This window comes from Octopus bimaculoides, chromosome 13, assembly GCF_001194135.2.
Source record: "Octopus bimaculoides isolate UCB-OBI-ISO-001 chromosome 13, ASM119413v2, whole genome shotgun sequence".
NCBI classification, from domain to species: Eukaryota; Metazoa; Mollusca; class Cephalopoda; order Octopoda; family Octopodidae; genus Octopus; species Octopus bimaculoides.
This window is the reverse complement of record NC_068993.1, coordinates 8,294,355-8,296,522: the sequence shown is the minus strand read 5'-3', so window position 1 is coordinate 8,296,522 and position 2,168 is coordinate 8,294,355. Positions and strand designations below refer to the sequence as shown.

Below are 2,168 nucleotides of genomic sequence, written 5' to 3'. Positions count from 1 at the left end.
ATATATATAGGGAGAATTCACAAAAAAAAGACGAAGACAGGTGGTGTAGACAACAAACAAATGTATTAGTTTTACGCTCGGGAAGTGAAAGAGTCTTTAGCGTTTCGAGCCTACGCTTTTCCACAGAAAGGAACACAGAAAGAAGCAAGGAGAGAAGATAATATATATATGAGTGTATGTGTATGTTGGCACTGGAATGGCTGTGTGGTAAGAAGCTGGCTTCCCAACAACATGGTTCTGGGTTCAGTCTCACTGCGTGACATCTTAGTCAAGTGTCTTCTACTATAGCCTCGGGTACATCGTTTGTATGTTGATTCTTGTTTATTTTTATGTGTCTCGACCATACGTGTACTGATGAACAAAAGATGCAGCTTACTTCACAGTTTTGCTGTATTGATTGAGAAACCAGTGGTTTGTCGTTAAGTTAAATGTTTTTAGGAGATTAATTTTGAAAGCTGCATTTCCGCGCTTTCGGTAAATATGTTGCTTATTTTTTGGTAGTTTTTGACTTATTTAGTCCCTCTAAGCGTGAGGCATTACTATATAGTTAATGCCCTTATATAAATTATATTTATGTGGAAAAAACGATGAGTTTTTTTCCTTATGAAGTTTTTTCACGCTGACTACTTGATAAATTCTTATAAAGATTTTATCCTATATTATATTATATATATATATATATATATATAGTTGATTCAAACATGAACAAGCAAGAAAATACGCGAAAAAACAACGCGAGGATGTGGAATAAGTACAGTGTTATTGGACGCTCAGGAAAGGAAAGAAAAGAAAGAGGCTTTAACGTTTCGAGCGGAGCTCTTCGTCAGAAATATAGGAAAAGTCCAAAGACTGGAAGACAGAGAAAGAACATCGCTAACGATGCACACGCGGTCACATGATCTATACTGTACTGAACTAAAAGAGTGCTTACCTTCATTTACCATCGGCTCCATTTTCAACACACCACATGTCCCCAGACCGAACATCAGGGCTAAGTAAAAGACTGCATTCATCTTCATCATGGCGTTGGTCTTAATTTTTGTCTCTGCTCAAAATTCGACACGAGATCGTTCGCTAATGAGAAAGAAATTACGGCGAATTGACAACATCAGGATGGAATCTTCTGTATTTATAAGATTTACCATGATCAAGATATAAGTTGTTGTTTCAGATATGGGCCAATTAAAAGAAAGCAATGAAAACAGGAAACTCTTTATTGTATTCAAGTTTAGGATAGGTTACTAATTAACTGTTACATATGAAATTTCCTCAAGAAGTAACTACTTGAAAACTTATAAACGATCCTAAAAACAAAATATTTTGGTTTACAGCATACCTTTACGTTGTGTTTCTAAATATCATGAGCTCAAATAGCGCCGAGGTCAATTTTGCTATCTGTCTTTTCGAATTCGATAAGATGAAGCATTAGTCAAGTACAAAACTTGACTCTTAGGATTCAAGAAAATTATATATTATATGTATATATACATATATATATATATATATATATATATATATATATATATTCTTTTATTGTTTTACTAGTTTCAATCATTTGAAGGTGGCCATGCTGGGGCACTGCCTTGAGGAGTTTAGTCAATCCCAGGACGTATTTCTATAAAGCCTAGTACTTGTTCTATCGATCTCTTGTGCTGAACCGCTATATTACAGGGACGTAAACATACGGTCGCGAAGTAGTGATGGGGACAAAGACACACAAACACATACAAATATATACATGTATATATACGACGGGGCTTCTTTCAGTTTCCGTCTACCAAGTCAACTCACAATTATTTGGTCGTCTGAATATATTCTAATTATTTCTAATATAATATAGGATAAAATCTTTATAAGAATTTATCAAGTAGTCAGCGTGAAAAAACCTCATAAGGAAAAAAACTCATCGTTTTTTTCCCATAAATATAATTTATATAAGGGCATTAACTATATAGTAATGCCTCACGCTTAGAGGGACTAAATAAGTCAAAAACTACCAAAAATTAAGCAACATATTTACCGAAAGCGAGGAAATGCAGCTTTCAAAATTAATCTCCTAAAAACATTTAACTAAAAACATTTAACATTTAAGTGTGAGGCATTACTATATAGTTAATGCCCTTATATAAATTACATTTATGGGAAAAAAACGATCAGTTTTTTTCCTT

The 2,168-nt window shown here is 33.8% G+C and overlaps 1 protein-coding gene across 1 annotated transcript in view; it reads right to left on the bottom strand.

Annotated features, from left to right (window-relative positions):
* The window catches only part of LOC106876291 (uncharacterized), a 3,960-nt gene extending 2,843 nt beyond the window's left edge, over window positions 1-1,117 (bottom strand). Inside the window, exon 1 of the mRNA XM_014924786.2 lies at window positions 932-1,117. Coding sequence (XP_014780272.1) covers window positions 932-1,022 — 91 coding nt within the window. The 5' untranslated portion in view covers window positions 1,023-1,117. The remainder of the gene's footprint in view (window positions 1-931) is intronic.
* Between the last annotated feature and the right edge of the window lie 1,051 nt (window positions 1,118-2,168).